The 23,794-nt window shown below is 40.1% G+C and overlaps 1 protein-coding gene across 3 annotated transcripts; it reads left to right on the top strand.

Annotated features, from left to right (window-relative positions):
• Positions 1-786: 786 nt before the first annotated feature.
• Positions 787-8,626, top strand: LOC148008661 (uncharacterized). Of its 3 annotated transcripts, none has more exons than XM_087674114.1 (3): positions 787-4,170; positions 4,285-4,545; positions 8,268-8,626. In XM_087674114.1, the coding sequence occupies exons 1-3, from the start codon at positions 3,381-3,383 to the stop codon at positions 8,276-8,278; spliced, it is 1,062 nt and encodes a 353-aa protein (XP_087530240.1). In that variant the 5' UTR covers positions 787-3,380; the 3' UTR covers positions 8,279-8,626. The 3 variants fall into 3 exon arrangements, with proteins under 3 accessions (XP_087530240.1, XP_087530239.1, XP_087530238.1); XM_087674113.1 differs by having other exon boundaries at positions 787-1,867; positions 1,978-4,545; positions 8,268-8,625; XM_087674112.1 differs by having other exon boundaries at positions 787-4,545; positions 8,268-8,625.
• Positions 8,627-23,794: the final 15,168 nt, after the last annotated feature.

Raw genomic sequence — 23,794 nt, 5'->3', positions numbered from 1 at the left:
GGTATTATAACTAGTGAAATAGCAATCATGACGACGACGACTCGGGCATTATTGCTTCTGGTTCTTGTCATGGCGACAGCTGGCAGCTGGGCAGCCATGGCGGCTCGGGAGCTAGAGCGGCAGCAGGCGGATGAGGTGGTAGCGAAGCCGCAAGATACAGACGCGGGATACTCCGGTCATGGTGGGGGATACGGGGGAGGGTACGGTGGCGGTTACGGAGGCGGAGGCGGCCACGGTGGCGGTGGGGGCTATGGAGGCGGGGGCGGCTACGGAGGCGGGGGTGGCCACGGAGGCGGTGGAGGCTATGGAGGCGGGGGCGGCCACGGCTATGGAGGAGGGGGAGGCTACGGCGGGGGCGGAGGCCATGGCGGCGGGGGTGGCCACTGGGCGCAGCAGCAACCACAGGACACGGAAGCCGGAGGATACTCCTACGGAGGTCACCACGCAGGAGGATATCATGGGGGCCATAGTGGGGGCTGGAACTAACTAGTTCATCCCTTGCCGCCGCCCATATAATTAATAAGACTGCACCCCTGATATACTCGTTGAACATGCAAAGGAGAAACACATCCTCCTAATTCCTTGATGCATGCACTAGCTACTCTTGCGCTAATAAAATAATTAGCTTTGCTTCTCTACTACGTTCGTTGGATGCTTCTCTACTACGTTTGTTGGGATGCATGTCTATTGTTCTTCTAGTGCTTTACTACCTATGTGGTAATTTCGTTAGATACAATAAGTACGAAACTTTCGGCATGTACCTAAATGAGGTAATTTCGTTAGATACAATAACTACAAAACTTTTGGCATGTACCACTCATTAATGCCACGCTACAATACGGTGTACCAAGTTGAACTTAGCTCGTGTGTAGACTAGAAAAGGCTTGTGTATATCTCAAGCTAAACTCACCAGCTTATGGACATGTCTAGACTACAAAGGCTATAGATAGATTTACACATGGGGCATGTCGTGCCCCATGCAATACGTGCCATGGCCCATGCATGCCAATCATATGTAACCTCAAATGTGCCGCTTAAATAGCATAGCTCCCTTTCTTACTGTTGAAGTATTCAATTATCCTAAAAAGGAAAATCATTTTCTTTACTACATTTTTAGTGCAAGTATAATGGCAAATGGCTTACCTTTGCTCAAGTAGGCCAACTGGGTTTAGAATCCTATGCAAGACCATGGTGAAGAGACCATTGCTGCCCTTTTTGAGGGCCTTTAATCCATACTGCTTCTATGATCATCATCATGTCAAAATGGTATTTTTACACCCACTACGTCATAACACTTTTGGTGTCCTTTAATCATTTGAGAAACAATTTCACACTATTCATTGAACACTCTCATTCTCCCCATCAAGACAAATGAGAATTCCTCTTCTATGCTTACATAATGATTATGTTTGCATCAATCTATCTTGCTCAGTATGAGAATAACTACGGTAGCTACGTTGACAAAAAATTATCTTTATTTGTATCAAGGAGTTTGGCCAACACTACCATCAAAAGCAATCATACATGCAACTAGACCGAGAAGGATGAATGTGTTGCCATCATGATAAGTGAGACGAATTACGATAGGTGTATGCCAACATGTTTGAGGTTGTAGTTTTGATGCCAGGAGGCATATTCCACGGTGGATTCCGTGAGGTTTTACGGTGGATTCCGTAAACTTAGATGATCGGGGCTCATATACAAAGAGGATTCTTTGTGCGAGAAGTTGATGGGGACGCCTGTCCTTTTCGGGCGTTTCATTAATTTAGTGTGTACATGGGTGATTCCATAGCGGGTGATTCCGCAAAATGCATATTAAATTAATAAACCTTTATGAGTTTAGAGTGCGCACTCGTAATAAATTAAGGTTAGGATTTATTTCTAACCAGTTGATTTATTTATGTAGCTGAAGACTGCTATGTATTCACTTTTGTCGGTTTAATTGTATTATTTTACTAACGATTGTGAATGCTTCAGTTGATGTGTGGAGATAGCAGCAGTGGCGGAGGAAAGCATTGGAGTCTAGCGAGTATTCGACCTTTGGATTATATTTTGATAGGTGCCACGCCTATATTTTGTTATGTCTATTGAGACATCGATTATTGATTATTATTTTGTATGCGTCTATGCGCACGGATATGTTATTTCTATTTTGGACATTGAGATTGGGCGTGCCAGACTCTATGGGCACCGTCCATTAGCTTTACTTTCCTATTTTTGTAGAAAGCAAACTCAAAAGCTAAAAGCTTGTCATATTTTTGTAAATTGGGCTATTATTGAGCATGAAGATGGAAATATACATAAAATACATGCTTTGTGAAGCGCTCACACAAAGCATGGGGGGAGATTGAACCCAATTGGTCTCTTGCTTCTTGTCGTTCATGCTTTTATATGGTTTTTTGTGCAAAAAGGTAGAGTTCATTGTTCTTGGGGACCTTCTGGGATTCACTACATGAGCATTCTGCGACCGATCTGCGCACCAGTGGTATCAGAGCGGAGCTGAGATCAAGAGCTTCCAATCGCTACCAATCTCGGGCGAAGGCGGAGCTCCAGGAACGATCGGGCTCTACAGTCAATCTCGTCGCGAACCGTTGATACAGGCAGACTTCTGGCGATCAAGAACCCCTGTTTCTACTGTCAGATCGCGAAGGACCAGGCTTTGCAGGTGGAGGACCACACATCCATCTCCTTCATCAAGTCGTGGATAAACAGAGTAACCTCTTCTCAACAAGCTTCAAAGCTTAATAATAATAATCAATAAGCTTACTAGAAGCTTAACAAAGCTTCAAATTTCAACAATCGTTTCAAGCGACAGCCTTCCGAAAATCACGCGAGGTGCAAAAAACGGCCCCCCCCCTCCCCACGATTTGCGTCGTGCTGCCTCCATTAAGCTTCTTTCTCAACCTTAAGCTATTAAGCTTAAGTCATTAAGCTTTCATCAAGTTGGACAAGACAAACAAGTCCACAAACTTCAGGTCGTGCACCTCTGAAGTCAAGTTCTGCAAGTCGATAGTAATCAAGTCCTGCAAGTTCATCAAGTCGGCCTAAGTTCTGCAAGTCAGCAACTCTGTAAGTCTGCTAAGTCTGCAACTCTACAAGTCAGACTAGTCAACTGGAGTCAGAACTGACTAGTGCTTAAAACTCCTAGAAGGCTTGTTCCTATGCAAAAACTCTGAACTGGAAAGTTGTTAGTGGCAAGGTGTTCTACCTATCTACAAGTTTGTTGAAGTACTTCAGCAAACGAAGACGGAAATATTGCAGATTTTCTAAAAATTGAGAAAGAAATACCCAAAAATACATAGCCTTGTAACCCCGAATTTGAGCTACGCTCATCCCGCTAACCTGATTTTGAGTGAGAAAGGTTTATTGAGTTTTACAGGATGACGACTCCACATATGGATGATCCTATGGCTGAAGACGACTTACCTGAGCCTACCATGGAACAAAAGATAGATCTAATTATGCTACAATTGGAAGAAGAGAGAAGGGCTAGGCAAGCATCACAAGCGCAATTGACAAAACTACAAAGAGCGTCTACCGACAAAGAAGAACCTCAAGCTGAAGATTTGATTTGCCGTACCATCAACGCCACTCTTGAAGCACAAACCATTCGCAAGGAATCAAAGATAAGTAAACGAAGTTTCAAATTTCGCACTTTCAATGGCATACAAGAAGGAAAGACTGTTTTATCATTCATTAGCCAGTTTGATGACTATTTCCATGAGGAAACTTATCCAGAAAAAGATAAAACCAAGTGTGTTACTAATCATCTGATAGACAGAGCATCACTTTGGTGGACTGTAGTACGCAAGAGCATAGAATGTCCTGCTACTTGGGAAGATTTCAAGAAGAAGTTCATGCAGAATTTCCTTCCACCGCAATTTCATGAGAAGGCTATCAAACAATTGGATCTACTTCAACAACGAGATCGTGAGCCTATTCCACAGTATACAGAGCGTTTTTGGAATGCACTCCTACAGCTACGCATGTTTGAAGACGTACCAGAGACGACACATAAGCGGAAGTATATGTTTGGACTTCTTGGACATTACTACGCTGAAGTGAACATGTTCAAGCCTGCTACCCTTGAAGATGCCATCTCACTAGCTCACGACACTGAAGATAAGTTACGCGGAAGAGACAGACGACCACAACAATTCCAAGCCAATGGTAATTATGGATCTAAACAATTCAATTCCAATTTTAGAAGGTTTAATCCAGGTCGTTTCTCATCACCATCTTTTCGCAAGAATTGGGCTAAACCACCTGCATTACCATCCACAGTCAATCCAAATCCAAAGCCTATTCCACAAGCAAATCCAAATGTACCCAGACTTCCAGCCATTGCAAATAATGTAACCAAAGCCAAGCCAATAGTATGCTATAAGTGTCACCAGTCAAGGCATCTCGCAGCAAATTGTCATTCAAAGAAACCACCAGTACATATCAACTATCTTGGAGCCATGGACGAAGACGAGCATGAGGATATGCCAGATTTTACTGAAGATGAGGATGATCTTACTACTACTTCCAACACTTTACCAGGTATGCCTACTCCACATTCATTGTTGACTATGAAATGTTTGGTGCATGGAAAGGAAAGAACTATCTTGCATGATGACAGTAGTACTCATGACTTTATTTCAGCAAAATTGGTAAAGGAATTGAAATTACAAACTGTACCTACGCATAATCGCATAAAAGCTGCATTTTTAGGCACTAGGTACAATGGCACACAAGAAGTACAAGATTTAGAGATTCAAATTGGTTCATATATTGAAAGAAGAAATTTCTTAGTTGTCCCATTACAGTCAAGCGACATTATTTTAGGAATGTCTTGGAGACACCAGCATAATCCAAATATAGATTATTCCACGCACACAATGAATATTAATTTTCAAGGAAAATCTATTACATTATATGGTATGCATGCATCTAGTATTTTTCCCCTGCTTTCGCATACTCAAGAAAAACGTGCACTATGCAAGAATACTAAATTATATCTCATTTGGGTGAATGAATTGCACGCAAAGGAAAATCATATGCACCCTAGGCATAAGGAATTTCTTGCATATTTTAAGGACTGTTTTGCAGAAGACCTACCACCAGGTTTACCACCTTCACAACCAGAAGACCATAAGATTGATTTAATCCCTGGTACACAACTACCTTGCAAAGCACCATATAGGCACAATCAAATAGAGCAAAAAGAAATCCAGAGTCAAGTTGAAGAATTACTAAATAGAGGCTTAATTCGACCTAGCAGTTCTCCATTCGGTGCACCTGTACTCTTAGTCAAGAAAAAGAATAATACCTATCGTATGTGTATTGACTACCAAGCATTAAATAAGATCACTGTCAAGAATAGGTATCCTATACCTAGAGTTGATGACCTTATGGACAAACTGCAAGGATCTTCTATATTTAGTAAAATTGACCTTAAGTCTGGATATCATCAAATGAGGCTAGATAAATCTGACATATTTAAGACCACATTCAGGACACAATTTGGCCATTACGAATTCTTAGTCATGCCATTCGGATTGACTAATGCACCTGCTACTTTCAGTAGAATGATGAACCGTATCTTTCTGAAATATCAATATTGTGTGATTGTTTTCTTTGATGATATTTTGGTGTTTAGTCAAAGTGAAAAAGAGCATTATAAGCATTTATCATTAGTTTTTCAATTACTGAAAGAAAATCAATTGTTTGCAAATCCTGAAAAGAGTGAATTCTTTAAGACAGAAATAGAATATTTAGGTCATATTGTATCAAAAGAAGGAATTAAAGTTGATCCTAAGAAAGTTGATGCAATATTGCATTGACCTGTTCCTAAAAACGTGCATGAATTACGCTCATTCCTTGGTCTTGCTAGTTTCTATAGGAAGTTTGTACCTAATTTTTCATTACTTGCTTTACCATTAACCAAACTTCTTAAGAAAGCAATTGTTTATCAATGGACTGAAACTCAACAGAAATCCTTTGACTTACTAAAACGTGCATTAACCAATGCCCCTGTTCTACGATTGCCTGACTTTAATAGACCATTCTTTCTAGTTGTGACCGATGCTAGCGGATCAGGAATAGGAGCCGTACTAATGCAAGACAATCATCCAATAGCATATTCTAGTTCTAAGCTGAAACCCTCTGAGCTGAAATATTCCACTTATGACAAAGAACTATTAGCAGTTGTACAAGCATTAAAACAGTGGAAGCACTATTTAATGGGTTCAGAATTCATGATAAAGACCGACCAGCAAAGCATTAGACATTTACTTAGCCAACCCCAAATTTCTGACCGTCATATCAAATGGGCTTCCTTCATTCAAAGTTTTCATCCTATCATTCAATACCAACCTGGAAAAGAAAATGTAGTTGCTGATGCATTGAGTAGAAGACCTGCAATTCATAATATTTCTATCATATCTTTTGATTCTTTGATTGCTATGAAAGATACATATCACCAGGATATTACTTTTCATTCTGATTGGCAAAAAATAGTTCAAAATAATTTTATTCCTGTTGATTCATTGTCATATAATGATGGATTTATGTTCTTTGAAAAGAGACTGTGTGTTACTATTCCATTCCGATCTTTTGTTTTGAATGAAATTCATTGTCCCCCATATCAAGGTCATAGAGGTATCATATCTACATTATGCATGTTAACTGAAGATTTTTATTGGCCGCATATGGATGCAGATGTATCTAATTTCGTTTCTGAATGTTTGATTTGTCAAAGAATAAAGAGACATCATGGTAAACAGTATGGATTACTAATGCCTTTGTCTATTCCATCTAAACCTTGGGAACATATTTCTATGGATTTCATTACTGGTTTACCAAATACTAAATCTAACCATGACATGATTTGGACAATTGTAGATAGATTTAGTAAGCAAGCATATTTCATTGCATGTAAGAAAACTTTAACAGCATCACAAGCAGCACAATTATTTTTGAAAACTGTTTTTACTAACCATGGATTGCCAAAAGTGATTATTTCAGATCATGATTCTAGATTTTGTAATAATTTTTGGATTACACTGTTTGCAAATCTAGGCACAAAGATTGATTTCTCATCTGCATTTCATCCAGAAACAAATGGACAAACAGAAGCCACAAACAACACCATTCTAGATCTTTTACGTGCATATACTATCTCCAAACCTCAGACATGGGACACTCATTTGCATTTATTACAGTTTGCATACAACAATACACCGCACACATCTACAAAGAAAGCACCTTTTGAAGTCATTTATGGATATAGATTATCTACACCTGTTGCATCTTTGTCTAATAGAATTCAGAGTGCTAATGATATTGCTACTATGCATAATAGTATTTTTGATGAGGTTAAGGATATGATTGCTAAAGCCCAACAATCATATACCAAACAAGCCAACAAGAAAAGACAAGCCATGAATTTCAAAGTTGATGATTATGTTTGGCTTAGAATAGAAAAGCGTAGACTGCAAAGTGTAGATAGACATCCAGTTGTCAAATTAGCTCCTAGATTCTATGGACCATTTAGAATCATTCATAAAATTAATGATAATGCATTCAAGTTAGAATTGCCATCTCATTGGAAAATTCATAATACATTTCATATTAGTTTATTGAGACCATTTAGAGGCCAATTACCTATCCACCCTGTTTATGAAAACCCACCTTTATTAGAGGAAGAGACTGAAATACTTGAACCAGAAGCCATCATAGACACTGACTACATGACCACTAGAACTGGCCGAAAGTATTCTAGATATCTAGTAAAATTTAAGAACCATCCTGTAGAGGAAGCACAATGGATGCACGCTAGAGACTTAAATGCTTTCCCCACTCTATTAGCTCCACATTGAGCTAATAGCAATTGAGGTCAATTGCTATCCCACCCCGGGGGTATGATGCCAGGAGGCATATTCCACGGTGGATTCCGTGAGGTTTTACGCTGGATTCCGTAAACTTAGATGATCGGGGCTCATACACAAAGAGGATTCTTTGTGTGAGAAGTTGATGGGGACGCCTGTCCTTTTTGGGCATTTCATTAATTTAGTGTGTACATGGGTGATTCCATAGTGGGTGATTCCGCAAAATGCATATTAAATTAATAAACGTTTATGAGTTTAAAGTGCGCACTCGTAATAAATTAAGGTTAGGATTTATTTCTAACCAGTTGATTTATTTATGTAGCTGAAGACTGCTAGGTATTCACTTTTGTCGGTTTAATTGTATTATTTTACTAACGATTGTGAATGCTTCAGTTGATGTGTAGAGATAGCAGCAGTGGCGGAGGAAAGCATTGGAGTCTAGCGAGTATTCGACCTTTGGATTATATTTTGATAGGCGCCACGTCTATATTTTGTTATGTCTATTGAGACATCGATTATTGATTATTATTTTGTATGCGCCTATACGCACGAATATGTTATTTCTATTTTGGACATTGAGATTGGGCGTGCCAGACTCTATGGGCACCGTCCATTAGCTTTACTTTCCTATTTTTGTAGAAAGCAAACTCAAAAGCTAAAAGCTTGTCATATTTTTGTAAATTGGGCTATTATTGAGCATGAAGATGGAAATATACATAAAATACATGCTTTGTGAAGCACTCACACAAGGCATGGGGGGAGATTTGAACCCAATTGGTCTCTTGCTTCTTGTCGTTCATGCTTTTACATGGTTTTTTGTGCAAAAAGGTAGAGTTCATTGTTCTTGGGGACCTTCCGGGATTCACTACGTGAGCATTCTGCGACCGATCTACGCACCAAGTTTTGGGCACATGGATATATTAGAGACACCAAGCGGGCTTCCCCATGGTGAGTTTGAAAAGGAACATGAAAAGGGCACAACATTTTCAAACACACTTTTGTAGCACCTTCCCACATTGTTAAGGACAACAAGGGTCACTAGTTTAATGGGTGGCATGTGTGTTAGTAGTGAGAGGTGAAAGCGAGAATAAGTAAGTATCTCCTATTGTAGGTGATGAGGGTGAAACTATTGTGCTTGTTTCATAACTGCAATTGCTACTTAGCAAAAGTTTCAAAAAATGATTTTTGTGGGATTCCTTCCCAAACTCACCATGGGGAGGGATATTAATTTCAAGAAAACTAGCACTTTTGGCCCCCCAAATTCACCATAGGAAATCCCTCTAAAACACTAATGCAATCTTATTGATATGCATCTACTAAAATATGTGGCGACTTCTCTATGTTCTATAATGACACAGAATTACTTTTGTTATGTGAGACTCCTAGAGTGACATTCACATCTTGTACTCGTTCTTTGAATGTCCTTCTCCAAATCACTAATCTTCTTATTATGAATATTCAACAAAAGTGCACTCTTGTTTGCCAGACTTCAACATTGATTCTTTATAGGTCTTTGGTATTTGGCATTACTTCCCCTATACACAACAAAGATGGCAATTAATGTTGCCATGGATCAATATCATTGCCATAGGATTTGTGAGAGAGATGGAGAGAGAAAACAATGGAATATGGATTGTAAAATAACAGCTTGATGGGGATTTTAAATGTTAAAAACACATTTGTAGTTATGTCACTAGGTGTTTGATGACTTACCATTAAGAGTGACCTAATAACCTACTAAAAGCTAGTCAAGCCATCCATTGCAGATGAGCTAAAAACTCCCAAAGTTGCAAACATTTTATTGCATAGATCGGATGCCGAGACTTGCACGTAGCAAGCAAAAGCTCTTCCTCACCCTCTTTTACTCATAAAAATGAAAGCACAAAAGCTCATCCTCACTCTCTTTTACTCATAAAAATGAAAGCACGACTCATAAAACTCAAAATATAATTAAAGAAGAGTAAAGCCAAATTGAGCGACACACTATTGGGTGCAATCTCCCCTCGTACATGGAGTGGGCATCTCCTTCATGGTGTATTTATAATATTAAAATGAATCTTGCTTTGCCCAAAGATAGACCCTTTACAATCACTATTTTCACAAGAGTTTGAGTTCACTGAATAGATGGTTGCAATGAGTTGCACAACTCATAACTGCTAAGAGCCACAAAATATTTCTAGAATATCTTCAATATATCTCCTAAAATCTCGTGTTAATAAATATTTAGTGTGCACACCTTAGAATATAAGGCAGTGCATCTATTTAAATAATTATATGAAGAAGTCTATGGAATAAATTGCACTTGTCACATGTATCCAATTCATCTTTCTCTATACATTAGTTGCCAAAAATTCAAAAAATCATGTTAAAAAACTAATTAACTAAATAAATGCAACTAGCCATAATAAATCAAATAATTATTTGAATTCCATAGACGTTAGCACTTGAGATATGAATATTGTGGCATCACCCACATACGGCTTCACTCCCATTGAAACTTGCAAGTCTCACATCAAGAAAGGACATGCATCCCCATTGACCTTCTGCCCAAGGTAAAAAGTAATTCACTCTTAGGAATGTACCTCGCACTAAATGGAGAACCATTGAAGACTCTCATCCTGTTAACATGCACACAAAGGAGAACCATTAAAGGTGCTCATCCCCTCATGTAGGTGCTATCTGGAAACACATTTAACATCCATATGTAGCTTTTTAGCCTTAGCTTTTTTTGCCTTTGTTGATTCAATATCTATTTGTGTTATTCAATTTTTCATGGTTTGCTCTCATTTGAAAGACAATACCCATCATATCATACCCTTCTTGTATCATTTAATCCTTTAAGATTGATGCCAGGAGGCATATGCCACGGTGGATTCCGTGAGGTTTTACGCTGGATTCCGTAAACTTTGATGACCAGGGCTCATACACAAAGTGGATTCTTTGTGCGAGAAGTTGATGGGGACGCCTATCCTTTTTGGGCGTTTCATTAATTTAGTGTGTACATGGGTGATTCCATAGCGGGTGATTTCGCAAAATGCATATTAAATTAATAAACATTTATGAGTTTAGAGTGCGCACTCGTAATAAATTAAGGTTAGGATTGATTTCTAACCAGTTGATTTATTTATGTAGCTGAAGACTACTAGGTATTCACTTTTGTCGGTTTAATTGTATTATTTTACTAACCATTGTGAATGCTTCAGTTGATGTGTAGAGATAGCAGCAAGGGCGGAGGAAAGCATTGGAAGATAGCGAGTATTCGATTTATCATGGGCGCATACCTTAGGCATGGCGCCTATATTTTGTCGTGTTTATTTATTGAGGCGTTGGATATTTATTATTATTTTGTATGTGCATGGGCGCATGATTATGTTATTTGTACTTGGACATTGTATTGGGCATGCCAGACTCTTTGGGCACCGTCCGTTAGCTTTATTTCTATTTTGTGCTAAAGCAAACTCAAAAGCTAAAAGCTTGCTATTTTGTAATTTGGGCTATTATTTGAGCTTGAAGATGATTAATACAAAAAATACATGCTTTGTGGAGCGCTCACACAAGGCATGGGGGAGATTGCACCCAATTGGTCTCTTGTTCATGTCGTTCATGCTTTTTACCTTGAATTATGTGCAAAAAGTAGAGTTCTATTGTTCTTGGGGACCTTCCGGCATTCACTACGCGAGCGTACAACATCCGATCTGTGCACCACAGAAATGTCGTAAAGTTCATGCAAGTGCTGTAGAACACGGGGTTCAAGATACAGCAAGGAAAGAGGCTAACAAGAAGATCTCAATTTTTGATGCCAAAGATCACTATATTGCTTGTCAAGTAAATTACAAGAGATCCATGAGTGCGCATTCTGAACATCCAGCTTGTGTAGGAATTTGCATAGGCTAAGCATCTCTCGGCTGCTATGTTTTGATAAAGCTCTTTTCATAGACCAGTGTTGAAGACTTATGGGTATAGAGTCAAAATAAATGACAAAGCATTACAAACTTTCCACTGCTTTACAATAAAGTGTAAGAGCTTGCTTTTCAGGGCACCAAGTAATTCATCCTGATTCAGGACTTAGTTATAGTCAACTTGATCAATCTCTAGGTCCAATGGATAAAACATCTGTTTGCAGTGATTCTGTGTCATGTACTTCATGCAGAAGTGTGTCATCAACAGGCGCTGCTATGTTCCACCTCCAAACAGCTGCAACAAACACTTGAAGTATATGAGTTAGAAGGCTTCCACCTGAAACCTTGTTCCAACACAAGGGAGTCCCTGCTAGAAAAAAAAAACCCAGACGCAAGAGTGATCAAAACTGCCAGTATGCCAAAGCCAAGTCCCCAATATGCATTAGCTAAGAAGGCTCCCAGGATTTGAGCTCTGAAAGATGCTTCTCTTCCTTAGGAGCTTTCTCTGAAGAATCTAAAACCTTTGATGTCGGTGTAGAAAGCTTGAATACTTTGCTGACGAGGTGGCTGGTCAACTATAGGAAAGCTTGATTCAATGAGACCAATTGAACCAACATCATTCACCATTGAGTGTGCTCTATCAGGACCTAGTTTCTCAGATTCTGTCCCTGTCACTTCCGAGAATTCGCCCTTTTTACTTTGTGACATAACAAACTCCTCATCTTTTAGAGAAGAACCAGAACCAGGTTGCAACAGCCTGCTATCAGATAAGCTTTTCGATTGCTTTGGTGCAGTGACAACAGGATGTGAACCAGATTGCTTTTGGGTAGGCTTCTTGTCTCGAAAAATTGCCCAAAGGAACATAAAATTGTTCTAATAATGAGATCCAGAAGGGGGTAAGTTGGAGGGAAAGATCAAAAGCTCCGCATCCTCAATATAGCCTTTTAAAGCTAAGTCATGCTTCATCAACCGTTCCACTAGAAATTGACGAAATGCCCACATTCCAACAGAGGCACTGGCCCTGAAGAGTTGCCGCCCTCAGAACGGGCAGTACTGATCACATGATCAGCAAATACTCCAGATGGAGTCGACCTTGCAAGGATGGCTCTTGATTTTGAGCCCTTCTGGGACTATGGAGCTACAAGCCGCCTCTCCAGAAGTGGATCTTTCCTCTAAAGCAACATAAAAAACTCTCGGAATATTAATCACAGCTGGGAGCGTCAATCTCCTTCACGTAAGGATTCCATCATATGGCCATAAACTGGACTCTTCTTATCAATTATATGCCTAACCATCAGCCCATATCTGAAGTATGAAACCTCAGACCTCACAACCTCCAGATCCTGTGTTGATCATAAGACAGAGCTTGATGGAAGCTTCACAAATAATCTGAACATCAAGCTTATTTTGTCATCAACCAATTCACAAAGAGGTGGACCAGTAAGCATCAGGCGCACAACAAAAGCTTTGAACTTTTCTTGCTGTTCAAGTCCAAGAACAGGTAGAATGTCATTTGTCTTAATTACTACTTTATTGGAGTATCGTATGGGATATGATGGTTGAGACATCCGAGCAAACACTCTAAATGAAACACTTGCTGCATTGAGGTCCTCTCCATCCCCATCGTTGTCCTCTGCATGACTGTAAGTCGACAGGTCTTCTGCTTCCTTTGCCTTCCTCACCTACAACAGTTTCATCAATATTGTCTCTGCCTCCTAAAAAACAAAACTCCTTTTTTTAAAAAAATTCAGCGCTGATCTTCCCCTCGTTTCGCTGCCTGTTCCAGAGAGAAAAAGACCCCCTTTAACAAGAATAGGCTAGCTCCCAAAAAGGCCCAAAAAATTTAGTTGCTCCTATTAGCAAGGGCCTATCCTTTGGCTTAGACCAGGTTTTATTAATGATTGAAGAAGCCGCTGAGCTTGAGTTTACGCACCCTTTCAGAATGATATCACTAATATGTACCTTCGCTCGTTCATGCAGCTTTTGAGAGACTTCCTTCAACTCTATTTCATGGGAACTATTGAACTTAGATAAATCGGCTGAATGATCTAAGGTTCTGTGAGGCCAAATGATGGTTAGAACCTCTTCTTTCTTGAATTTTGTCGATCTGCTTATCCTCCAGAATGCCAATAGCATGCCCTCCTCCTTATGTATCTACAGCTTCTTGGTAACCTTTTTCTCAATGGATGAACTAAAGGGTTGTATTGTTTTTGACCCTCAAGTAGGTCTCAATGTCCACTCTCCATCTTAATCTCCATTGCATGTAGTGCCAATGTATCTTCTTCAAAAATGCTTTATCCCACATGTTACGTTGGCCTTGTTCACGTGCAACCTTTATCTTCATAGCTTAAATGTAAGCTTCCTTTGATTCCACGGTATCCTGCACTTTTCTTGGAGTTCATAATTGAAATTAGCAGCTTGATAATATTCTTTGGCATCATTTTTTCACATTTTTCTGACACACATACAGCATGCACACAAACAGAAACACACACAAACACAAACACACAAGTGGAGTATGTACATTGGATGCGGGTACTGAAAAGGACGGAAAGATAATGCAACAATCAAACACAATGAAACACACACGAAAAGATAACACAGATGCACAACAAAAATGGAGGTGTTTACGGCTCGGATGCGCAGCAGCACGAGATCCACCCCCTCTAAACCTGCGCATCCTCCGGATGAGCCAACTATCCATGATCGTCTGAGTCCACAAACAGGTCTAGTCCTTCATCAGTCTAGAAGCTCCTCCCTTGATAAATTCTCATGCCATGGAAGAGCATTCCACGTGAAAGCACAGATTTCAGTAGGCATGATAGGTTTTTGTCCATACATCAACTCTGCAGGCATATATCCAGTAGTCACGCTATGTGTAAAGTGGTCTGCCCACAATGCAAAAGGTAGTAATCTCGGCCAATCTCCAATCTGACCTCTACAAGCTTTTGCCAATGCCTTAACTATCGACGGATGTCCTCTTTCACTCTTGCCATTCCCCTCTGGATTATAAATATTTCTTCCAACAAGAATTTACATACTGTAGTAGTGGTCTTCGTTCGCAAAGATCTTCCTTCAACATAGTTTGTAAGATCCTCCCTGGCTAAGACAAGATATCTCATCTGCCAAAGTCCCACTGGCAAAGTAACCAAGTCAACCACCCATTTATAATGCATACATAGTGGATAGGTTGGATGCAACTCATCACGATGCCGCACTAAAGAGTAAAGCTGACAGTCCTTGCAAGTCTCCACAAAGTGGGAAACATCTTTATACATCCCTTTCCACCAGTATCTTTCTTTGATTTTCTCATAGGTAGCCCACACACCTCTATGTCCAACCCAAGAACTCTCATGAAACTCTCGCATAATCTGGATCTGCATCGCTGCCTCACAAACTACTCTCAAGGGTAGGCCGCCTCTCTTCTTTGGGTGCTTCCAAAGAAAACCATCTTTCAAGAAATACCCATAAGCCTTTCTTCTGATTTTCTTGAATACATAATCTGTCCAATCAGCTCTTCGAGTCAATGAACTCAGATACTAACCAATTTGTAACCACTCGCCAACATAGAGTTCTTCAGTAAAGGCTTCAACAGTAGTTACATGACAATCATGAACAAGGACAGAAGCTGCAAACTCTGTCTCATCATCTTCTGCAAGCATTGACTCCTCATCCTCATATCTCGCTCTAGACAGTATGTCAGCAACTGGATTATCTTTTCTTGCTATGTGTTGAAATTCTGGATCCAATGATTTGATGTAGGCAATCCACCGAAGCATCGCTATATCTGGAGTCGAACAACTAGTAATCATGCCAAGCAAAGGCAAACAATCAGTTTCCACAACAACTGAAGCACCAATAAAATACCCTTTATCACACTTCAGTGCAGTGACTACTCCCCACAACTCTCTTTTAATCTACGGATATCTCCTCTGCCGCTCATTAAGAACTTTAGCTCCAAAGCGGATTGCATATCTATTTCCATCAGCATCATCCTGTCCCACTGCCCAACCTATACCAATAGGGCTAGTATTAATTGTCAACATGATTGGCCGTCCACACTGATAATCTGCCTTGCGAAGAGTAGGAGCTGACTGCAACAGCTTCTTAAGTTTATGCATGGCTTTCGAATGCTTCTCATCCCAATGAAACTTCTGCCCCTTTCGAAGCAGTTGATAGAGAACATCTGCTATGTGAGAAAAATGAGGAATCCAAATAATGTAAAATACACAAGCTCCCACAAATCTCCGCACCTCTGAAGTAGTCGAGCAATACTCTGCAATCCTGCTTATGGCATCCACCTTTGCAGGTGAAGGCTTCTTGCCATAATAACCAACCATATGCCCAACTATGATGACTTCATTAACACCAAAGACAGATTTCAGCCCTGAAAGAGTCAAATTCACCTCCTCTAAATCGTGTCAATATTTGCTCACAAGCAACCAAGTGTTCAGCCACAAACTGTCTACATCCTCACAAATCAAGACTCTCATTCTTTTCTTCTTCTACACAACCCTTAATAGGAACATCATCTAAGAAAGGCATGGTATATTGCGGAATATAGTCTCGCAGAACTCTGTGTATAGCATTCATCATATGAGCAACTGAGTTGGTGGCACCTTGAGGCAAGGTACACATCCTCACAAGTCCAATAGGTGTCCGCATAGTGGTAATATCCCTGCTTTCCAAGGCAAGCTGAAACTGGTCATAACCAGAATACAAGTCACCTAGGGAATAGATGGCTTGTCCTGCAAAAGCCTCGGCAAACTCATCCACAACTAGACCTATTCCCACATTCCTGATTGTCACTTTATTCACGGGCTGCATATCCTGAATAAATCTCAAGGTTCCATTCTTCTTTGGTACAGTAAACCACCTGTTAGAATAGGGCGCAGAAGAGGGTTCCAAAATCCCCATCTTAATCTTCTCATTCAGCAATTCTATCAGCTTTGTCAAGTGTGCTCTAGGCACAGGTATAGGATGTATATTCCATGGCACATGAGGGACAGTGAAGATGACCATAGGCGCAACCAATTCGGGTCTAATGTAGCCAATTTCATGAGGAAAGAAAGAAAATGCCTTACCATGTCGTCCAAGCATCTCTCTAAAACATTCTTTTTCCACTGGAAGCAAGAAATCATCATTTCCAATCTTCAATTTTGCAAGAGTTTCAACTGTAAATTTATGTCCAATATTTGCAGGATCTCTCAACATAGGCTGCTTCATAGCTTTTTCTATCTGCTCATCACTATCAGGAGGAAGCGGCCTTGCAACCGGTTTAACCTTCTTATCAACTGTTTTATACTTCGTATCAACCTTGGCACTCTTTTCTTTGCTGCAATTTCTGCAAATTTTCAGCAACTCTCAACTCTGTTGGCTGAAAGATTTCAGCCCTTTGCTCTATGGACTGCATGGGTGTAGCTTGAAACTCTGTATGCTGAAATTTTTCAGCATTAAACTCTGTTGGCTGAATGGTTTCAACCCTCTGCTCTGTGGACTGCCATGATGCAGCCTCATACTCTATATGCTGAATTTTTCCAGCATTTAACTCTGCTGGCTGAAAGGTTTCAGCCCTCTGCAACTCTAAAAGCTGATCAAGATCAGCCATAGATTCGGTTTGCTGAGTTTTCTCAGCCTCTGACTCTGTTTTCAGCATAAAATCAAAAATTTCCTGATACATATCCAAGGTTTGCACAGGTATGATCCTTGAACCCTTACATACATCAGTTTTCAGCATATGTCCCATCTCAGACAATGTATCTGCATAAGACACGCTCTTCTGCTTGCAAAATACCTACAGTCTTCAACTCTTTCTCCTTACGACCAATGTACTGCCTGGCAGCTCTAGACAAATCTGAAATTTTCCGATAACTCACTGAACTATTTGAAGAAAATCCAAAAAAATTAGTGGAGAAAGACTAGCTGCCAGGAGGCAAGATCTTCTCTTTTTCTCTGCTCCGTACCACTGGCGTCTTGCAAGACAGCGGTACCTAATGAAAATCCAACTCCTTCGCAGGTAGTGGTGCCTCACGCAAGGAGTCCCTGTTTCTCGGATGATTTACTTCAACAATCATAAACTGAACAGCTCGCATACCATCTTTACTACGTATCCGTGCATAGGCTGAGCCATCATCCATCACTTTCGTCTCCATTCTTGCTTCTGTAATGAAAGGCTGTCCAAGAATAATCGGATAAGAGCAAGAATCCTGAACAAAGCAATGATAATCCTCTTCAACATTACCAATAGAAATTCTGATGCTTGGAGAAGCAACATACATATCACCAGAAGTATTATTGGTTGCTCTCATGCGCCAGCCATACTTTGCATCCATAGGCCACTTACCACTCTCATAAACACCTCGAGCAATAAGATTAATCTTGGAACCATGATCGACTAAAGCGACCAAAGGAATCTCTCTCTCTCCAATCCTTACCACCGTCTCAGTGGTTGCTCTAGCCCAATGACTGCGTGAAAAATGGCTGCGAGGAATGAGGATAGGGGTATCATCATCTTCATACTGCATAGGCTGTACTATTTTCTCAAACTGCGGATTGACAGAAGTATTCTCAACCATCACTGCATCATCATGCTCTTCCCCAAGAGCTCCATGCCATAACCCCTGTAAAGCAGGTCCTTCCATTACATGTCGTTTCCTCCGCAAAAGATCCTGCATTTGATCCTGTATTTCTCTTCTAGCAATCCCAAGAGCTTCATCAACAGTAAAAGTGACTTCACTATTTAAAATTCTTTCATGAAAAATCTTACTCATATCCGTCTGCATATCAAGGTTTGACAAGAGCTTGAATCCTGGCTCCTTTCTTGGTTGTCTCTTTTCTTTCATTTGCTTGTCTGCCATATGTTGTTCAGGACCTGATTGAGCTGGAGAACTCGTCATAGGTGGAGCTGTAACAGGTGGTGAAACAAAGTCACCTCCTCTAGTCTTTTTGGAGGTGCTGAGACCCTCCTCATCTCTTCTTCTCTTTTCCTCAACCATGACATTTAAACCCTGTGTTTTCGCCGAGGGAGTCCCTGCTAGGAAAAAAAAAACCAGATGCGAGAGTGATCAAAACTGCCAGTATGCCAAAGTCAAGTCCCCAATATGCATCAGCTAAGAAGGCTCCCAGGATTTGAGCTCTGAAAGATGCTTCTCTTCCTCAGGAGTTTTCTCTAAAGAATCTAAAACCTTTGATGTCGGTGCAGAAAGCTTGAATACTTTCCTGACGAGGTGGCTGGTCAACTACAGGAAAGCTTGATTCAATGAGACCAATTGAACCAACATCATTCACCATTGATTGTGCTCTATCAGGACCTAGTTTTTCAGATTCTGTCCCTGTCACTTCCGAGAATTCGCCCTTTTTACTTTGTGACATAACAAACTCCTCATCTTTTAGAGAAGAACCAGAACCAGGTTGCAACAGCCTGCTATCAGATAAGCTTTTCGATTGCTTTGGTGCAGTGACAACAGGATGTGAACCAGATTGCTTTTGGGTAGGCTTCCTGTCTCGAAAAATTGCCCAAAGGAACATAAAATTGTTCTAATAATGAGATCCAGAAGGGGGTAAGTTGGAGGGAAAGATCAAAAGCTCCGCATCCTCAATATAGCCTTTTAAAGCTAAGTCATGCTTCATCAACCGTTCCACTAGAAATTGACGAAATGCCCACATTCCAACAGAGGCACTGGCCCTGAAGAGTTGCCGCCCTCAGAACGGGCAGTACTGATCACATGATCAACAAATACTCCAGATGGAGTCGACCTTGCAAGGATGGCTCTTGATTTTGAGCCCTTCTGGGACTATGGAGCTACAAGCCGCCTCTCCAGAAGTGGATCTTTCCTCTAAAGCAACATAAAAAACTCTCAGAATATTAATCACAGCTGGGAGCGTCAATCTCCTTCACGTAAGGATTCCATCGTATGGCCATAAACTGGACTCTTCTTATCAATTATATGCCTAACCATCAGCCCATATATGAAGTATGAAACCTTAGACCTCACAACCTCTAGATCCTGTGTTGATCATAAGACAGAGCTTGATGGAAGCTTCACAAATAATCTGAACATCAAGCTTATTTTGTCATCAACCAATTCACAAAGAGGTGGACCAGTAAGCATCAGGCGCACAACAAAAGCTTTGAACTTTTCTTGCTGTTCAAGTCCAAGAACAGGTAGAATGTCATTTGTCTTAATTACTACTTTATTGGAGCATCGTATGGGATATGATGGTTGAGACATTCGAGCAAACACTCTAAATGAAACACTTGCTGCATTGAGGTCCTCTCCATCCCCATCGTTGTCCTCTGCATGACTGTAAGTCGATAGGTCTTCTGCTTCCTTTGCCTTCCTCACCTACAACAGTTTCATCAATATTGTCTCTGCCTCCTAAAAAACAAAACTCCTTTTTTTAAAAAAATTCAGCGCTGATCTTCCCCTCGTTTCGCTGCCTGTTCCAGAGAGAAAAAGACCCCCTTTAACAAGAATAGGCTAGCTCCCAAAAAGGCCCAAAAAATTTAGTTGCTCCTATTAGCAAGGGCCTATCCTTTGGCTTAGACCAGGTTTTATTAATGATTGAAGAAGCCGCTGAGCTTGAGTTTACGCACCCTTTCAGAATGATATCACTAATATGTACCTTTGCTCGTTCATGCAGCTTTTGAGAGACTTCCTTCAGCTCTATTTCATGGGAACTATTGAACTTAGATAAATCGGCTGAATGATCTAAGGTTCTGTGAGGCCAAATGATGGTTAGAACCTCTTCTTTCTTGAATTTTGTCGATCTGCTTATCCTCCAGAATGCCAATAGCATGCCCTCCTCCTTATGTATCTACAGCTTCTTGGTAACCTTTTTCTCAATGGATGAACTAAAGAGTTGTATTGTTTTTGACCGTCAAGTAGGTCTCAAGGTCCCCTCTCCATCTTAATCTCCATTGCATGTAGTGCCAATGTATCTTCTTCAAAAATGCTTTATCTTGCATGCTACGTTGGCCTTGTTCATGTGCAACCTTTATCTTCATAGCTTAAATGTAAGCTTCCTTTGATTCCACGGTATCCTGCACTTTTCTTGGAGTTCATCATTGAAATTAGCAACTTGATAATATTCTTTGGCATCAGCTTTTCATATTTTTCTGACACACATACAACATGCACACAAACAGAAACACACACAAACACAAACACACAAGTGGAGTATGCACATTGGATGCGAGTAGTGAAAAGGACGGAAAGATAATGCAGCAATCAAACACAATGAAACACACACGAAAAGATAACATAGATGCACAACAAAAATGGAGGTGTTTACGGTTCGAATGCGTAGCAGCATGACATAAGCTTAGCTTAAGCTTAAAGAAGCTTAAACTTCACGATTTTTTTTCGGCGCCTCTAAGGATGTCTGCGAATTTTTCGCCACGCTGAAACCCCCCCCCCCCCCCCCCCCCCCCCCCCCCTCCCCCCATGATTTCACATTTTTCACTCACTAAGCTTAAAAGCTTAGTTACTAAAGCTCTAAGTCACTTAAGCCTTACAACTCAGCAAGTACGGCAAGTCTTCAAAGTTCTCCAAGTTCAAGTTCTGCAAATCTATCAAGTCGAAATTTTGCAAGTTAGATAAAGCAACTAAGTTTTGCAAGTCCTGGAACTCTACAAGTCACATAAGTGTGAAACTCTGCAAGTCATACAAGTCACCTGAAGTCAAAACTGACTTCTGTTCAAAACTCATAGAAGGGCTGTTCCTGTGCAGAAACTTCGAAATGCAAAGTTGTTCATTGGAAGGTACTCTTCGCATACGCAGGTTTGCTGAGTATTTTCAGTATACGCAGAAGGATAAAACACAGATTTTTCAAAAATTACAAATCCCGCAATAGTCGAAGACGAAGATTGTGAAAACCACACCCAAAAATATATAAGCCTTGTATACCCGATCTTGAGCTACGCTCATCCCGCTAACTTGATTTTGAGAGTGAGAGGTCTTTTGAGTTTTGCAGGATGATGGAACCACATATGGATGATTTAATGGATGAAGGCGACCTACCTGAACCTATGATAGAGCAAAAGATGAACTTAATTATGATGCAATTGGATGAAGAACGACGCGCTAGACAAGCATTGCAAGTTCAATTGGCTAATTTACAAAGATCGACTACCGACAAAGAGGAACCTCAATTTGAAGATCTTATTTGACGTACCATTGACACAACTCTTGAAGCTCAATCCATCCGGAAGGAAACAAAGATAAGTAAAAGAAATTTCAAATTCCGTACTTTCAATGGCACTCGAGAGGGAAAAACTGTTCTTATATTCATTAGTCAGTTTGATGACTATTTTCATGAGGAAACCTATGCAGAAAAAGATAAAATCAAGTGTGTCACTAATCATTTAGTGGATAGAGCATCTCTTTGGTGGACTGTGGTTCGCAAGAGTATAGATTGTCCCGCTACCTAGGATAATTTCAAGAAGAAGTTTATGCAGAATTTCCTTCCTCCACAATTTCATGAAAAAGCTATTAAGCAATGGGAGCTTCTTCAGCAACGAGATCGTGAGCCTATTCCTCAATACACCGAAGGCTTTTGGAATGCATTACTCCAGTTACGCATGCTTGAAGATGTACCTGAAGTGACACACAAGCGCAAGTATATGTCTGGACTACTTGGGCATTACTACGCTGAAGTTAACATGTTCAAGCCTGCAACTCTTGAAGAAGCAATTTCACTAGCTCATGACACTAAAGACAAGCTATGAGGAAGAGATAGACGTCCACAGCAATTCCAAGCCAATGGTAACTATGGATCTAAGCAATTCAACTCAAATTTTAGAAGATTTAATCAAGTTCGTTTTCCTTCATCATCTTTCTGTAAAAATTGGGCAAAACCACCTGCTTTACCATCCAATACCAACCAAAACCCTAAGCCTATTCCACAGCCAAATCCTATATCCCTAGACTTCGTGCCATTGCAAACAATGTAACCAAAGCCAAGCCTATAGTATGTTATAAATGCCACCAGCCTGGACATCTAGCAGCAAATTGCCATTCGAAGAAGCCACCTGTCCATATCAACTACCTTGGAGCAATGGAAGATGATGAACATGAAGATATGCCTGATTTCACGGAAGATGAAGACGACATTACCACTCCTTCGGATACTTTACTAGGTATGCCAACTCCACATTCTTTATTGACAATGAAATGTTTAGTGCATGGAAATGAAAAGATTATTTTGCATGATGATGGTAGTACTCATGATTTTATTTCAGTAAAGCTAGTAAAAGAATTGAAGTTACAGACTGTACCTATGCATTATCGCATTAAATCAACATTCTTAGGCACTAGGTATAATGGTACACAGGAAGTGCATGACTTAGAAATTCAAATTGGTCAATACACTGAAAGAAGAATTTTTCTAGTTGTACCATTACAATCCAGTGACATTATTTTAGGTATGCCTTGGCGTCATCAGCATAATCTAGATATCGATTATTCCACACATTCACTTAATATTCAATTTCAAGGAAAACGTATTACATTGTATGGTATGCATGCATCTAATGCTTTTCCACTGCTTTCGCATACTCAAGCTAAACGTGCATTTCGCAAAAGTAGTAAATCTTATCTCATTTGGGTGAATGAACTGCAAGTTAAAGAAAATCATATGCACCCTAGGCATAAAGAATTTCTTGCACATTTTAAAGACTGTTTTGCCGAAGATCTACCACCTGGTTTACCTCCTTCACGTCTAGAAGACCATAAAATAGATTTGATTCCTAGTACACAACCACCTTGTAAAGCACCATATAGGCATAACTAGATAGAGCAAAAAGAAATTCAAAGTCAAGTTGAGGAATTACTAAATAGAGGATTGATTAGACCTAGTAGTTCTCCATTTGGTGCACCTGTTCTGTTAGTAAAGAAAAAGAATAATACCTATCGTATGTGCATTGACTATCGAGCTTTAAATAAGATCACTGTAAAGAATAGGTATCCAATTCCTAGAGTCGATGACCTTATGGATAAACTGCAAGGATCTGCTATATTT

The sequence above is a fragment of the Lygodium microphyllum genome, unplaced genomic scaffold (genome assembly GCF_053477565.2).
Source record: "Lygodium microphyllum isolate KBCC unplaced genomic scaffold, Lygodium_microphyllum_v1.1.10 scaffold_97, whole genome shotgun sequence".
In the NCBI taxonomy this organism is placed as follows: domain Eukaryota; kingdom Viridiplantae; phylum Streptophyta; class Polypodiopsida; order Schizaeales; family Lygodiaceae; genus Lygodium; species Lygodium microphyllum.
This window is presented reverse-complemented; position numbering and strand designations above follow the sequence as displayed.